Source organism: Carassius gibelio, chromosome B7, assembly GCF_023724105.1.
Source record: "Carassius gibelio isolate Cgi1373 ecotype wild population from Czech Republic chromosome B7, carGib1.2-hapl.c, whole genome shotgun sequence".
In the NCBI taxonomy this organism is placed as follows: domain Eukaryota; kingdom Metazoa; phylum Chordata; class Actinopteri; order Cypriniformes; family Cyprinidae; genus Carassius; species Carassius gibelio.
In genome coordinates, this window is record NC_068402.1 from 38,843,533 (window position 1) to 38,859,779 (window position 16,247).

The following is a 16,247-nucleotide window of genomic DNA, read 5'->3' on the forward strand; positions in this document are numbered from 1 at the left end:
GATCTCCAGACTTCAGGCTGTAATTGACTGCAAAGGATTTGCAACCAAGTATTAAAAAATGAAAGTTTGATTTATGATTGTTAATCTGTCCCATTACTTTTGGTCCCTTAAAAAGTGGGATGTACATATACAAACTGTTGTAATTCCTACACCGTTCACCTGATTTGGATGTAAATACCCTCAAATTAAAGCTGAAAGTCTGCAGTTAAAGCACATCTTGTTCGTTTAATTTCAAATCCATTGTGGTGGTGTATCGAGCCAAAAAGATTAGAATTGTGTCGATGTCCCAATATTTATGGACCTGACTGTATACTCAACCTCATGTTGTTTCAAACCTGTATGAATTTCTCTCTTCTGCCAACAGAAAGGAAAATATTTAGAAGAATGTCAGTAACCAGACAGTTTCTGGTACCATTGACTTCCAGCGTATATTTATTTTCCTACTATGGAAGTCAATAGTACCAGAAACTGCCTGGTTACTGACATTTTTCTAAATATCTTCCTTTCTGTTGGCAGAAGAGAGAAATTCATACAGGTTTGAAACAACATGAGGGTGAATTTTCATTTAAAATTGGATTATCCCTTTAATAATTCGAAGAGTAGTCTTACTTGCATGAATTAATGCTTTTTTATGCATGAATTCATGATGATTCATGTACCATAACTGTAGCTTTATCCACAATGGGTGGTAAAGACCAATTTTTTTGTGAACAGAGAAAACATCATGATCATGCTTAATAAATCATAATTCATGATGACGTACTCATCTTAGTTAATGTTTTAATTAAGGTGTTGTTCATCCATGAAGTCATGAATGAAAAACGTTGAACTCGTGTTAGTTCCTGATGATTCATGAGATAGTAATGCATGAATTAATGCATATTTCATGCATGAATTTATACATGAATTCATGATAATTCATGTACCCTTACCATAAAGTGTTACCATGTTTCAATAGTCCAGTTCATTCATCACAATTTTTTTTTTTTTTTTTTTTTTTTTTTTTACAAATCCTTACTTATGTTTCATCTTTACCCTAAATAAACAAAAACATGAAGGATTGTATTCTCAACCCAACACAGTTCAAAATGATTTAATGTTAAGTATTAAGTATTGTAAGTATAATATCAATTTGTTTTTGTTTTTTTGGTCTACAAATGGCCACCAAATAAGCCATCTAAAATTGAAAATTAATACAGAAGATGTACATGTACAAAAAGGGGAAGAAAACCTAATGTTAATTAGACTATTGTCAGTCAATTTCAGACATCCTAGTCTGCAACTGAGAAATTAATTTGAAGAATCATGTCATATTTGTTCTTGTCCTTGAAACCAAATAAAATTGTTCATATTATTGTATCATAAAGAAGACACAACTGTAGAGCTCAAATGGTTAAAATGTATCAAAAATGCAGCTATAACTGTTCCAGGGTTGAAATCTTCACACAGACACAGTCACTCTTCAGCTTGTTGGATTCTGGGTATGAAGGTATTTTTGATTCAAATTAACTGAGCACCTGTGGCAGTGCGATTTGTAGTTGTAGAGAAAAGCCACACATGTGTATCAGTAAATTTGAAGTCACAGAGTGAAATGTTTTAAGAGTTGCAAACCTGTAGCCTTTTTTTCTCTCCCACAAACACAACACAACAGTTACACCTTCTCAAATTCTTCATTGCAGGTGCACAAATCCTATTCTACAAATCACACATTTAGAAACTCGTACGCTCACATTTTTGAAACAATTGCTGCAGTGAATGTGGTGCAAAACGCATTTACACACCCGCATCAAGAAATGTGCAGTCGTGGAGAAATGTTGAACATCTGCAAATCAGTACGTGAATTCATCAAATGAGAATTGCACACTTGTAGAATATTTTCTCAGAAATGTCTTGTATATTTTTCTAACACAAACACAAAGTACATAACTACAGCTTCTTTGAATCTGCTGCGATGAAGCTCAAACACTGTTTTTTCGCTTTCAAGCGACAAGTTTCGCGCTCTCCCTTTTGCACCGAGATATTTGGTTCAAAAGTGATTTGTGCATCTGTAGAGGTAGTGGGCGGGACTGTTTAGAGATTACAGAATTTCAGCCAATCAGAAGAGCTACTGAGCCAGTAGATATACGCCCCAAGCAGTTTTACGCCCCTGTTGTTCCTCATGCGTCCAGTAGGGGAAGGCAGTATATTAGTATATGAGCCCAGTCATTTATAAGAACAGCAGACCATATCTATATGTATGATAGCAGCAGACCTTCTTGAAGCGATACGGATGAGGTATGTTAAATAATCTGCTAAAGTACTTGTTGTTGATTGTATTGTGTAATGATGCAACATTTATTATTTATAAAAGATTGATCAATTAAATAAGAAAGAATAGCGATATCAATTCAAAAGATGGATCAGTTTATTTCGAGAGGCAAAAGTACTTGATTGAGTCAGATGTTCTGTCTGACTCAAACTTAACTAACCACAGTCTATCATCAATGGACAAAAAAAAAAAAAACAATCAAAGTGACTTGACACTTTTTCCAAGTGTTCCATCAATATTGTTCATTGAAGATCAGGAGCGAATTGATGTTATCTACACTCAGATGACTTCAATTTTGGATGGCACACCTACACACACCCAGTGACCAGATCCGATTCATTATGGATGTCCCTTTTCCAGAGGTATGGTCTTGTGTGTTAGTTGTGCTCTGCATGGTGTCATATTCACATTGTTTTTAATGTCAAATAGTTTATCCATAATGTAAGATAATTTCTATAAAATAATAGTTTTGTGCTTAATATAGAAAAGGAACTTTGGATTTTGTTGTAAAAAAAAAAAAAAGCAAAATGATGCTTGGCTTATTTGGGCTGTGATAAATCTTTCTCTGGTAGTCCATCATCTGTGCTCTTGCTGTTGTGAAAGATGTGTCCATCTTGGAGGCTGAGGAGAAATTCCTTCGAGGACCTGTCATTGACGCAAGGTACTGTAAGGATCCTATAAAGGAAAAAAAAAATTGAAACATGACATCCTGCCATTATTTATAAATAACCATTGTTTTCTACCACTATGCAACTTTTGCTTTTTTATTTATTTTTATCAGTGAGTGGGATCACTTTGACCGCAGGATAAAGAAACAATTAAAGAAGAGTGGCAAACCATTGGAGAGTCATCTACAGGAGTCATGCTGTTAAGAAATAACCAAGTCATGGTGTTAATAATTTTTTTTTGTGAACAACAATATTGTCTTTCTTTTAAATGACCCTTGGAACTTTAGAAAATTGTTAAATTTTGTTGGTCTTCATAAAATGCTATGTAGAACATGTTCTGTTGCTGTATAACGAGCAATTGTGAATTGTAAAGCAAATATTTAATTTAGGATCCATATGATTACACAGTACTGTATGTCTAATGGCCTGAATATGGTTAATATCTAAATATAACTTAATATAAATTCACAACATCATATATCAGTCAATCTCTGTATATAAAAACAGTTTATAAATATATATAAATAATACATTTTACAGTAGGTCATAGGTCTGCAGCCTGAGGAACAACAGGGGCGTAAAACTGCTTGGGGCGTATATCTACTGGCTCAGTAGCTCTTCTGATTGGCTGAAATTCTGTAATCTCTAAACAGTCCCACAGATGCACAAATCACTTTTGAACCAAATATCTCGGTGCAAAAGGGAGAGCGCGAAACTTGTCGCTTGAAAGCGAAAAAACAGTGTTTGAGCTTCATCGCAGCAGATTCAAGAAGCTGTAGTTATGTACTTTGTGTTTGTGTTAGAAAAATATACAAGACATTTCTGAGAAAATATTCTACAAGTGTGCAATTCTCATTTGATGAATTCACGTACTGATTTGCGGATGTTCAACATTTCTCCACGACTGCACATTTCTTGATGCGGGTGTGTAAATGCGTTTTGCACCACATTCACTGCAGCAATTGTTTCAAAAATGTGAGCGTACGAGTTTCTAAATGTGTGATTTGTAGAATAGGATTTGTGCACCTGCAATGAAGAATTTGAGAAGGTGTAACTGTTGTGTTGTGTTAGTGGGAGAGAAAAAAAGGCTACAGGTTTGCAACTCTTAAAACATTTCACTCTGTGACTTCAAATTTACTGATACACATGTGTGGCTTTTCTCTACAACTACAAATCGCACTGCCACAGGTGCTCAGTTAATTTGAATCAAAAATACCTTCATAGCAGGAAATATAAGATATTCTTCACCCTGCCTCCTTTTCATCATGATTTCATAAATTATGTATATGAGGATGATGAAGTACGTTTGGTCGGAAATAAAAAATATCCATGAATGAAATAAACATTATCAATCAATCAATCAATACAGCACAGATACAGATACAAATACAGCAAAGATACAGATACAGCACAGATACAGATACAGATACATATACAGATACAGCACAGATACAGATACAGCAAAGATACAGATACAGCACAGACACAGATACATATACAGATACAGATACAGATACAGATACATATACATATACATATACATATACATATACAGCACAGATACAGATACAGCAAAGATACAGATACAGCACAGACACAGATACAGATACAGATACAGCACAGATACAGATACAGATACATATACAGATACAGATACATATACATATACATATACATATACAGATACAGCACAGATACAGATACAGCAAAGATACAGATACAGCACAGACACAGATACAGATACATATACAGATACAGAAAGAGAAATAGAAACAGATACAGCACAGAAACAGATACAGCACGGATACAGATACAGATACAGCACAGACACAGATACAGATACAGCACAGATACAGATACAGATACAGCACGGATACAGATACAGCACAGATACAGATACAGCACAGATACAGATACAGCACGGATACAGATACAGCACAGATACAGATACAGATACAGCACAGATACAGATACAGCACAGATACAGATACAGATACAGATACAGATACATATACATATACAGATACAGATACAGCACAGATACAGATACAGCACGGATACAGATACAGCACAGATACAGATACAGATACAGCACAGATACAGATACAGATACAGATACAGATACAGCACAGATACAGATACAGATACAGATACAGATACAGATACAGCACAGATACAGATACAGCACGGATACAGATACAGATACAGATACAGATACAGATACAGATACAGATACAGATACAGCACAGATACAGCACAGATACAGATACAGATACAGATACAGCACAGATACAGATACAGATACAGATACAGATACAGCACAGATACAGCACAGATACAGATACAGATACAGATACAGCACAGATACAGATACAGATACAGATACAGATACAGCACAGATACAGCACAGATACAGATACAGATACAGATACAGATACAGATACAGCACAGATACAGCACAGATACAGATACAGATACAGCACAGATACAGATACAGATACAGATACAGCACAGATACAGCACAGATACAGATACAGATACAGATACAGATACAGATACAGCACAGATACAGATACAGATACAGATACAGATACAGCACAGATACAGCACAGATACAGATACAGATACAGCACAGATACAGATACAGCACAGATACAGATACAGATACAGATACAGATACAGCACAGATACAGATACAGATACAGATACAGATACAGATACAGCACAGATACAGATACAGATACAGCACAGATACAGATACAGCACAGATACAGATACAGATACAGATACAGATACAGCACAGATACAGATACAGATACAGATACAGATACAGCACAGATACAGATACAGATACAGATACAGATACAGCACAGATACAGCACAGATACAGATACAGATACAGATACAGCACAGATACAGATACAGCACAGATACAGATACAGATACAGATACAGATACAGCACAGATACAGATACAGATACAGATACAGATACAGATACAGCACAGATACAGATACAGATACAGATACAGATACAGCACAGATACAGATACAGCACAGATACAGATACAGATACAGATACAGATACAGATACAGCACAGATACAGATACAGCACGGATACAGATACAGATACAGATACAGATACAGATACAGATACAGATACAGCACGGATACAGTGTTACAAAAATGAGTCGAACCTATGAAGGTATTTTTGATTCAAATTAACTGAGCACCTGTGGCAGTGCGATTTGTAGTTGTAGAGAAAAGCCACACATGTGTATCAGTAAATTTGAAGTCACAGAGTGAAATGTTTTAAGAGTTGCAAACCTGTAGCCTTTTTTTCTCTCCCACAAACACAACACAACAGTTACACCTTCTCAAATTCTTCATTGCAGGTGCACAAATCCTATTCTACAAATCACACATTTAGAAACTCGTACGCTCACATTTTTGAAACAATTGCTGCAGTGAATGTGGTGCAAAACACATTTACACACCCGCATCAAGAAATGTGCAGTCGTGGAGAAATGTTGAACATCCGCAAATCAGTACGTGAATTCATCAAATGAGAATTGCACACTTGTAGAATATTTTCTCAGAAATGTCTTGTATATTTTTCTAACACAAACACAAAGTACATAACTACAGCTTCTTGAATCTGCTGCGATGAAGCTCAAACACTGTTTTTTCGCTTTCAAGCGACAAGTTTCGCGCTCTCCCTTTTGCACCGAGATATTTGGTTCAAAAGTGATTTGTGCATCTGTAGAGGTAGTGGGCGGGACTGTTTAGAGATTACAGAATTTCAGCCAATCAGAAGAGCTACTGAGCCAGTAGATATACGCCCCAAGCAGTTTTACGCCCCTGTTGTTCCTCATGCGTCCAGTAGGGGAAGGCAGTATATTAGTATATGAGCCCAGTCATTTATAAGAACAGCAGACCATATCTATATGTATGATAGCAGCAGACCTTCTTGAAGCGATACGGATGAGGTATGTTAAATAATCTGCTAAAGTACTTGTTGTTGATTGTATTGTGTAATGATGCAACATTTATTATTTATAAAAGATTGATCAATTAAATAAGAAAGAATAGCGATATCAATTCAAAAGATGGATCAGTTTATTTCGAGAGGCAAAAGTACTTGATTGAGTCAGATGTTCTGTCTGACTCAAACTTAACTAACCACAGTCTATCATCAATGGACAAAAAAAAAAAAAAACAATCAAAGTGACTTGACACTTTTTCCAAGTGTTCCATCAATATTGTTCATTGAAGATCAGGAGCGAATTGATGTTATCTACACTCAGATGACTTCAATTTTGGATGGCACACCTACACACACCCAGTGACCAGATCCGATTCATTATGGATGTCCCTTTTCCAGAGGTATGGTCTTGTGTGTTAGTTGTGCTCTGCATGGTGTCATATTCACATTGTTTTTAATGTCAAATAGTTTATCCATAATGTAAGATAATTTCTATAAAATAATAGTTTTGTGCTTAATATAGAAAAGGAACTTTGGATTTTGTTGTAAAAAAAAAAAAAAGCAAAATGATGCTTGGCTTATTTGGGCTGTGATAAATCTTTCTCTGGTAGTCCATCATCTGTGCTCTTGCTGTTGTGAAAGATGTGTCCATCTTGGAGGCTGAGGAGAAATTCCTTCGAGGACCTGTCATTGACGCAAGGTACTGTAAGGATCCTATAAAGGAAAAAAAAAATTGAAACATGACATCCTGCCATTATTTATAAATAACCATTGTTTTCTACCACTATGCAACTTTTGCTTTTTTATTTATTTTTATCAGTGAGTGGGATCACTTTGACCGCAGGATAAAGAAACAATTAAAGAAGAGTGGCAAACCATTGGAGAGTCATCTACAGGAGTCATGCTGTTAAGAAATAACCAAGTCATGGTGTTAATAATTTTTTTTTGTGAACAACAATATTGTCTTTCTTTTAAATGACCCTTGGAACTTTAGAAAATTGTTAAATTTTGTTGGTCTTCATAAAATGCTATGTAGAACATGTTCTGTTGCTGTATAACGAGCAATTGTGAATTGTAAAGCAAATATTTAATTTAGGATCCATATGATTACACAGTACTGTATGTCTAATGGCCTGAATATGGTTAATATCTAAATATAACTTAATATAAATTCACAACATCATATATCAGTCAATCTCTGTATATAAAAACAGTTTATAAATATATATAAATAATACATTTTACAGTAGGTCATAGGTCTGCAGCCTCCCCCTACTGGACGCATGAGGAACAACAGGGGCGTAAAACTGCTTGGGGCGTATATCTACTGGCTCAGTAGCTCTTCTGATTGGCTGAAATTCTGTAATCTCTAAACAGTCCCACAGATGCACAAATCACTTTTGAACCAAATATCTCGGTGCAAAAGGGAGAGCGCGAAACTTGTCGCTTGAAAGCGAAAAAACAGTGTTTGAGCTTCATCGCAGCAGATTCAAGAAGCTGTAGTTATGTACTTTGTGTTTGTGTTAGAAAAATATACAAGACATTTCTGAGAAAATATTCTACAAGTGTGCAATTCTCATTTGATGAATTCACGTACTGATTTGCGGATGTTCAACATTTCTCCACGACTGCACATTTCTTGATGCGGGTGTGTAAATGCGTTTTGCACCACATTCACTGCAGCAATTGTTTCAAAAATGTGAGCGTATGAGTTTCTAAATGTGTGATTTGTAGAATAGGATTTGTGCACCTGCAATGAAGAATTTGAGAAGGTGTAACTGTTGTGTTGTGTTTGTGGGAGAGAAAAAAAGGCTACAGGTTTGCAACTCTTAAAACATTTCACTCTGTGACTTCAAATTTACTGATACACATGTGTGGCTTTTCTCTACAACTACAAATCGCACTGCCACAGGTGCTCAGTTAATTTGAATCAAAAATACATTCATACTCCATAACATTAATTTTGTTGGTTTGGAACCAAGACTTTGCCCGTTTACTAGTGTGTTTTGGGTCATTGTCTTGTTGAAACAACCATTTCAAGGGCATGTCCTCTTCAGCATAGGGCAACATGACCTCTTCAAGTATTTTAACATATGCAAACTGATCCATGATCCCTGGTATGCGATAAATAGGCCCAACACCATAGTAGGAGAAACATGCCCATATCATGATGCTTGCACCTCCATGCTTCACTGTCTTCACTGTGTACTGTGGCTTGAATTCAGAGTTTGGGGGTCGTCTCACAAACTGCCTGTGGCCCTTGGACCCAAAAAGAACAATTTTACTCTCATCAGTCCACAAAATGTTCCTCCATTTCTCTTTAGGCCAGTTGATGTGTTCTTTGGCAAATTGTAACCTCTTCTGCACATGCCTTTTTTTTAACAGAGGGACTTTGCGGGGGATTCTTGAAAATAGATTAGCTTCACACAGACGTCTTCTAACTGTCACAGTACTTACAGGTAACTCCAGACTGTCTTTGATCATCCTGGAGGTGATCATTGGCTGAGCCTTTGCCATTCTGGTTATTCTTCTATCCATTTTGATGGTTGTCTTCCGTTTTCTTCCACGTCTCTCTGGTTTTGCTCTCCATTTTAAGGCATTGGAGATCATTTTAGCTGAACAGCCTATCGTTTTTTGCACCTCTTTATAGGTTTTCCCCTCTCTAATCAACTTTTTAATCAAAGTACGCTGTTCTTCTGAACAATGTCTTGAACAACCCATTTTCCTCAGCTTTCAAATGCATGTTCAACAAGTGTTGGCTTCATCCTTAAATAGGGGCCACCTGATTCACACCTGTTTCTTCACAAAATTGATGACCTCAGTGATTGAATGCCACACTGCTATTTTTTTGAACACACCCCTTTCAACTTATTCAACTAATTGCCCAATTGCACAGCCTTAAGAGCATGCATATCATGAATGCTGGGTCTCATTTGTTTTCTGAGAATCTACTGAACCTACTGGTAACTTGTTTGCCACGTAGCAATAAAAAAATATACGAAAAACCTTGATTATTCTGGTTAGTCACATTGTACTGCTATTATTTTGAACAATACTGTATGTGTGTGTGCATCAGAAATACATTTCTGAATCTTGTCCTGTGCATTTGTGAATCTTGAGTGCATTTGTAAATGTTGTTTGCATTTCTGAATTGTGTGTGCATTTCTGAATTTTGTATGCATTTGTGAATCTTCTGTGCTTTTTAAATTTTGTGTGTGCATTTCTGAATTTTGTGCACATTTGTGTATCCTCTGTGTGTATTTATGAATCATGTGTGTGCATGTATGAATTCTATGTGTGCATATGTGAATGTAGTGTGTGCATTTATCTTTATTGAGACTCTTTTGGCTCCATACAATTTTGCAGTCTAAATGGTTTAGCTCCTGCGTACCTAACTAGCCTTCTACCACGCTACAACCCATCATGCACCCTAAGGTCACAAAACGCTGGACTTTTGGTAGTTCCTAGGATAGCAAAGTCCACTAAAGGAGGTAGAGCTTTCTCACATTTGGCTCCCAAACTCTGGAATAGCCTTCCTGATAATGTTCGTGGATCAGACACACTCTCTCTGTTTAAATCTAGATTAAAAACACATCTCTTTCACCAAGCATTCGAATAATGTATCTCTTAAATTGTGAGTGTAGTTGCATCTGATCAAATGTGCATTCTTATTCATTAGCTTGGGTTAAACTAATTTTACTTTGTTGGATCAGCAGCTATGCTAATGATGTCTCTTTTGTCTCTCTGTTTCTGCTGGGATCTTCATCCCGTGGTAACTAGGATTTACACAAGCTCCAGTCTGGATCCAGAAAACCTGAGAAGAGATGATGCTGACCATCAGAGGACCCCAGATGATGCTAACCCTGAATCAACAAACAGAACTAACAAACATTGCTGTGACTTCATCATATAATTATCATTAATTAATAATATTAATAATGTTCATTGTATGGCTGACTTCGTCTTGTATAAATTTTTCTAAAAATCCTGTCAAACGTGCACAAACTGACAGTCACCACTTATAAGCTACTACTAAATATTGTAGAAACATAATTTTCTGTAAAGTTGCTTTGTAACAATTTGTATTGTAAAAAGTGCTATATAAACTTGAATTGAATTGAATTGTGACCAAAGAGTTATTTTAGAAAAGATCATGTTAATGTAATAGTCACAGACCTGCAGCAGAATTAACATGCATTTATGTATTTTCAGATTCTAATGATAAAGATCTATTAGTGAAACCACCGTCAGAGCTGAGGTGATAACTATAACCAGACTGAGCACAAACCAGCAGATAAAACTGATAATCAGTGGAAAACTGACAACCAGAAACCAGTGAAGAGCAACTTTGTACATCACACTTTCTCCAAAACAATCTCGATTTGTAAATGTTTTATGTTTTGGCAAATTGGTGGTTAATTCGTTAGGATTTGTACGACATGCTTTTGCTCCAGTAACCATTAAATATTCACGGCTGGATGTTCGCATTTACTTTTTTCTACAAAGTGTAATCTTGATTCATATTGTACAAATTAAAACAAATATAAACTACAATTAATTTACTGTTTATATAGCAATTATCTTCATACCTATCAATTAAATGATTAAAATTTAGGGAATTGAGCAACCTCTCATTTCTAAAACTAACATAATATTTACTTTAATATGATCACAAAATATACAGAGAATATCACTTTAAAATCACTTTAAAAGGTCAGAAATGTATATAAAACATGAAACATTTATATTTTTGATCATTTATATGTGAATTGTAGATTTCCATGACATTACAGAAAACACTATTTGACTGGCCGGTATACAATAAAATTAAAGAGCCTTATAAAAGGTAAAATATTTATGTTGCTTTCGGACTGTAGATAAAGTTCATTTCTGATTCTTGCTCTATTAAGACCAATAACATTTTTATTACTTTTTAATAATTTTAATACAGCCATATTTAGAGGCAAAGCATTATTGCATCACATCCAGCTCATCTTCCCAGACCTCCTCAGACTAAACTAGTCTCTTCTGGTTTTAGTGATGTTTGTATTCTGAGACTCTTTCTGCAGACCAGCACACACAGAAGAGGATCTGAAATCAGACTCACACTCAACAGGAAGATAGGAATTCCAAAAACAGGAAGAAGCCCACTGTATAATGGACTTGAGTAAATTAATAAACTGAATACAGAATAGGGCAGATAAATCACCAGCAGATTGAATATGAAAATAAATAAAATATGACGATCTGGTTTTCTGGATGTGTGAGAGTGATTTTCAGCAGAACATGAAGCTCCACAAGATATTATCCATGTGATCACTGACACAATGAACATAAAAAGAACAAGAAAAATATATATATTATAACTGAAAACATATATATTATAACTATAAAAAATCATGTCCCCAATAATGATACACATAAACACAAGTATGTAGAAAATGATAAAACATGGTGAAGAGAAAACAGAAGCAGTGTACAGTGGATATTTCACTGAGAGAATTCCCTCTAGAGCCACCAGCTGGTTTAAGAGTAGACCACAGTCTTTCAATGACCACCATAGACCCCACAAAACCCTATCTGTCCAGTCCATGTACCAGGAGAACGCATTTGAGAGTTCTTTTATCAGTATGTAGGGACTCAAGAATAGATCAATAAAGTCAGTGAGGAGGAGGAGGATGATGAAGACTGAAATCCGGTGTCCATTCTTTTTGTGATGAATTAGATCACTGACAGACCAAACAAGAGCTGGTAGACCTGCACACGCACTAATGAAGATGAAGATGGACAATCTGACATTAATCTCAAGCTGTTCAGCTCTAAGCTCCCAGTTATATGTATAATTTTCCATGTCATAGACACTGTTTGATGTATTCACGATTTCCATCTGAAAATATGTAATTAAGTAACGTGAAAAATTGTATTTGTGCAGAATAAGTGCTGAGCAACTTTCAGTAGATACAAATCTCATAATTTTACCTTAACATACAACAACAAAAGAGTTATGCATTAAATCTATTGTATGTCTTTTCATATTTAATGACTTCAAGTGAAAACAACAATTTTGTCTTACCCAGATATATTCAGGAGATTTCTACAGCACTGTCCTCATGACATAAGAACGTTTCCAATCTCGGTTGATTTCATCTGTCATGCTATCTGTGTGTCTTTGCTCTTTCTTCCTGTTTTTCTACTAGTGGTTTCTGGTTGTTGGTTTATCTGCTGGTTTGATCTTATCTCTCAGATGAGCTCCGGCTGTTTTAGTAAGAGGCATGAATAATCTCCATAACTGTTAAAGTATTAACACAAGCAAATGAAGTAAACAAATTTTGTAGCACCTCTATGAATCCAGTGTAGATTTGTTAAAATTTTAGTTTTATTCTGAGTAACAGGTTATTACTAATGAAACATTTAATGTTTTCAGTAAGTTAGTAGAGTCATGTCTGCATCAGCCCTAGCTAAATCTACAGCTCTGATTGTGTTCACATGTACCTTCAGCTCTATTGATGGATGTAACATTCAGCTGCTCATCCAGAGCTTTATATACCTGATACATGGCCACTGAAATGACTTGAGTCTCCTGTGATGTGAGTAATCAGTTTTAAGTGTAAAACTTTAAGTGGATAGAAATGATTAGAGCACATTTAAGCAAGGCCCCACACAGACACTGATATCAGAGCTATAAGTGAGAACAACCAGGAGTGAGGAAGAATACAAGCTTGGAGAGAATAGACAGAAAAGAAGATGGAAGTTAAAGGAAAGCGAATACAAGTTTTTTTATCCTTTCTTTTTCATTCTACTGTTTTTTTTTTTTTAGTTCTGGAATTAAAACAGTTAACAGTTGTCTTGATGTGAGCAGATACATTATTAAATGAATATATTTAGGAGAAAAAAAATACATATTATAATACACTTTATTATAAGGACTGATTCTCACTATTTATTAGTTTCATTATTATCATGCATATTAATTGAATATTGGCTTATTAGTACTTACTGTATAAAGCACATATTTCCTGCATGACCATATTCTACATCCCTAATCCTGACCACTGCATAAACAGCTACCTTATAATCTATTAATAAGCAGTAATTAGAAGTTTATGGAGGCAAAATTCATTGTTCATAGTTAGTTAATAGTGAGAACTGAACCTTAAAATCAAGTGTGATCTGAAAGTTATTTTAGAAAAGATCATGTTAATGTAATAGACCTGCAGCAGAATTAACATGCATTTATGTATTTTCAGATTCTTATGATAAAGATCTATTAGTGAAACCACAGTCAGAGCTGAGATGATAACTATAACCACACTGAGCGCAAACCAGCAGATAAAACTGATAATCAGTGGAAAACTGACAACCAGAAACCAGTCAAGAGCAGCTCGTTCTCACTTCTGAACAAGACGTCAAAAACTGAAGCTTCTTCAAGCACTTTGTACATCACACTTTCTCCTAAATTTACTTTAATATGATCACAAAACATACAAAGAATATCACTTTTAGAATCACTTTAAAAAGTAAGAAATGTATATAAAACATTTATCTTTTTCATTATTTATATGTGAATTTAAGATATACAAAACTGCTGGGTTGAAAACAACCCAATTTGGGTTATTTTGACAACCCAGCGCTGGGTCAAAAAGGGACGTACCCAGCGCTGGGTTATTTTAACCCAACCAGTTTGGTTATCATATTTAACCCAGCCTGCTGGGTTGCCTTTTTTATGGTTTAAAACGACTACATTGCAGGGTTTCAAAAACCAGAGGGGGTGTTTTTTATCACTGTATTTCAGAAGGAAAACTACTGTATTTATAAAATGTTTAAATTCATTTCGCATGTAATGCTTGATGAGGCAGCGCTTGTGAGCTCAGCACCGCTCTGCAGCCGTTACCGGAGAAACCTACCTCTCCTGCTCTTAGCGCCTCCTGCTGGCAGAATGCAAGGATGTGGGGAAACACTGCATTTCTACGTTAAAATTAACCCAAATTGAGCTAGGCATTAAACCTACAAATGTTGTTCATTTTAAATATCACTTTTACACACAAATAATAATTATCAAAAGGAAAATATTTATTAAAAACAAGAGAAAAGTCAAAAAGTAACATGTTAGAAGAAATGCAGAAAAGGATGGCATTAACAGCTCATAAACAAAGCATTGAACATTTGATGAATATAACTTAAGATCAAATTGGACTTTGTTCAATTTTATATAAATATATGAAAACACTTATACAATAAATTTACAATTAGTTAGGTTTACCAACTATTCTGGCATGACAGTACACAAATAAATCACAACATTAACTCTGATATTATAACATTTAACAGACGCATGTGTGTGTGTGTGTGTGTGTGTGTGTGTGTGTGTGTGTGTGTGTGTGTGTGTGTGTGTGTGTGAAAGAATGTGAGCAGGTGTATGAATTACAGAGTGTAAACTCTTCTACTAAACAACACAAAAAAAGCATTTAACATTGTTTTTACAAACTATACACTTACAGTTTGTTTCTTAGTCCATGAATACAGATCATGCATCACGGTCAATTTTCATGATCTCTTTAGCATAACTGATGTAATCATGAAGAAACCCCATCAGCACAGCATGTGACATCTTCTACATCATCCAGGGCAGCGTCCTCCTTTAAAACCACCGCTGCATCAGTTTAGGGGAAAGAAGATTCTCCTCTCTGACCAGCATTCATCCCAGTCACCGCCTGCTCTTCATCAGTGGCCTAATAGAAACACATTTGAAAAAATTAAATATTTAATTAAACTATCCATTTTCAGGTAGAGGTGTATTCACATCCGTAAGGATAGGTAAATAATCGGTTTTAAAGTTTCAACACTTTGTGTGGTTGTTTAATGTCTCTGTCCACCACAGCTCTCGTGAAGGATATAATGGCAGCACTAGTGTGAGGGCACATAATACTGTTTGAATAAATATACTGCTTTCTGAAAGCTTCTTTACTGAAACATTAAAACAGACATGACATTCACATACCTCACAAATGTTCATGTATGTGGAGGGCTGCTCTTCAAACAGTTAGTTCACCAAATAATTAAAATGGTCATAATTTACTCTCCCCATGTTTTCCCAGAGTCATACAAACTCTGCTCATTTTTTGGAAAACATATGAATATATTTCATATCCTCTTAATTTGTGTCCTCCATTGCTAGTCTGGGAGAGTATTTTATTTTGAACATACATGTTTGCTATCATATAATTTAAGATTTATTCATATATAAATATTTTTGTGTGAACTTTACCTTTTAGAGCGAAGACCAAGAA

The 16,247-nt window shown here is 35.4% G+C and overlaps 2 protein-coding genes across 2 annotated transcripts; both read left to right on the forward strand.

Moving 5' to 3' along the window:
• The first annotated feature begins 1,963 nt into the window (after positions 1–1,963).
• Positions 1,964–3,528, forward strand: LOC127961561 (PWWP domain-containing DNA repair factor 3A-like). Its single transcript, XM_052560746.1, has 3 exons — positions 1,964–2,670; positions 2,881–2,969; positions 3,090–3,528. Exons 1-3 carry the CDS (start codon positions 2,608–2,610, stop codon positions 3,178–3,180), a joined length of 243 nt encoding a protein of 80 aa, XP_052416706.1. The 5' UTR covers positions 1,964–2,607; the 3' UTR covers positions 3,181–3,528.
• A 2,955-nt stretch (positions 3,529–6,483) lies between these two features.
• Positions 6,484–7,918, forward strand: LOC127961560 (PWWP domain-containing DNA repair factor 3A-like). The gene is made up of 3 exons (XM_052560745.1): positions 6,484–7,361; positions 7,572–7,660; positions 7,781–7,918. The coding sequence occupies exons 1-3, from the start codon at positions 7,299–7,301 to the stop codon at positions 7,869–7,871; spliced, it is 243 nt and encodes an 80-aa protein (XP_052416705.1). The 5' UTR covers positions 6,484–7,298; the 3' UTR covers positions 7,872–7,918.
• The last annotated feature ends 8,329 nt before the right edge of the window (positions 7,919–16,247 follow it).